This window comes from Penaeus monodon, chromosome 29, assembly GCF_015228065.2.
Source record: "Penaeus monodon isolate SGIC_2016 chromosome 29, NSTDA_Pmon_1, whole genome shotgun sequence".
Classification (NCBI taxonomy): domain Eukaryota; kingdom Metazoa; phylum Arthropoda; class Malacostraca; order Decapoda; family Penaeidae; genus Penaeus; species Penaeus monodon.
The window spans coordinates 29,548,151-29,548,691 of NC_051414.1; the positions used below are offsets into that span (position 1 = coordinate 29,548,151).

Sequence of the window (541 nt, forward strand, 5' to 3'; positions counted from 1 at the left end):
TTGTCGCAGCCACGCAATACTTATGGGTGGGCGGCATCCGGGAGAGCAGCGTGTGGCGGTGGGCGTCCGGGAGCGACATCGACCACGAGGAGCTGCCCTGGGACCTGGGAGAACCCGACGACTCCGACGACCAGTACCATCTGTGCATTAAGTCCTCAGCCACAAAGTTCCACGACTGCAAGGACTCGGCCCGCTTGAAAGCCGTGTGTCAGATCCGATGAAGCTTCGAATCTACGCCGCGCCGCTAGCATAAACAAGAGATGCGGATTAAGATGTCTGTAACTTCTGTAAAAAATCTGAATGGCATTTAGATTTTGTATTAAAAAAAGGCAGTTTCATTATTTTTTTAAAATTCTAGTACAAAAGTAAACATTAATTACTAACTCTTAATCAACGCTGAGATCTGGGCCGTAACAACATTTACGGTAATGGTGGTAACATTGCTTGATGATTCCTATGACTATTCTTTTTTGGTTTTGAAGTTTCCCTTTAGCTTTCAACGCCTATTAAAACGTTTTTATGACGACCCTTCCCACCCCCC

The 541-nt window shown here is 46.4% G+C and overlaps 1 protein-coding gene across 1 annotated transcript in view; it reads left to right on the forward strand.

Annotated features, from left to right (window-relative positions):
• The window catches only part of LOC119592123 (paramyosin-like), a gene marked incomplete at its 3' end in the record, with an annotated part of 9,594 nt that extends 9,053 nt beyond the window's left edge, over window positions 1–541 (forward strand). The window contains 1 exon segment of the mRNA XM_037940945.1: window positions 10–541. Within this exon segment, the coding sequence (XP_037796873.1) occupies window positions 10–221 (212 nt within the window).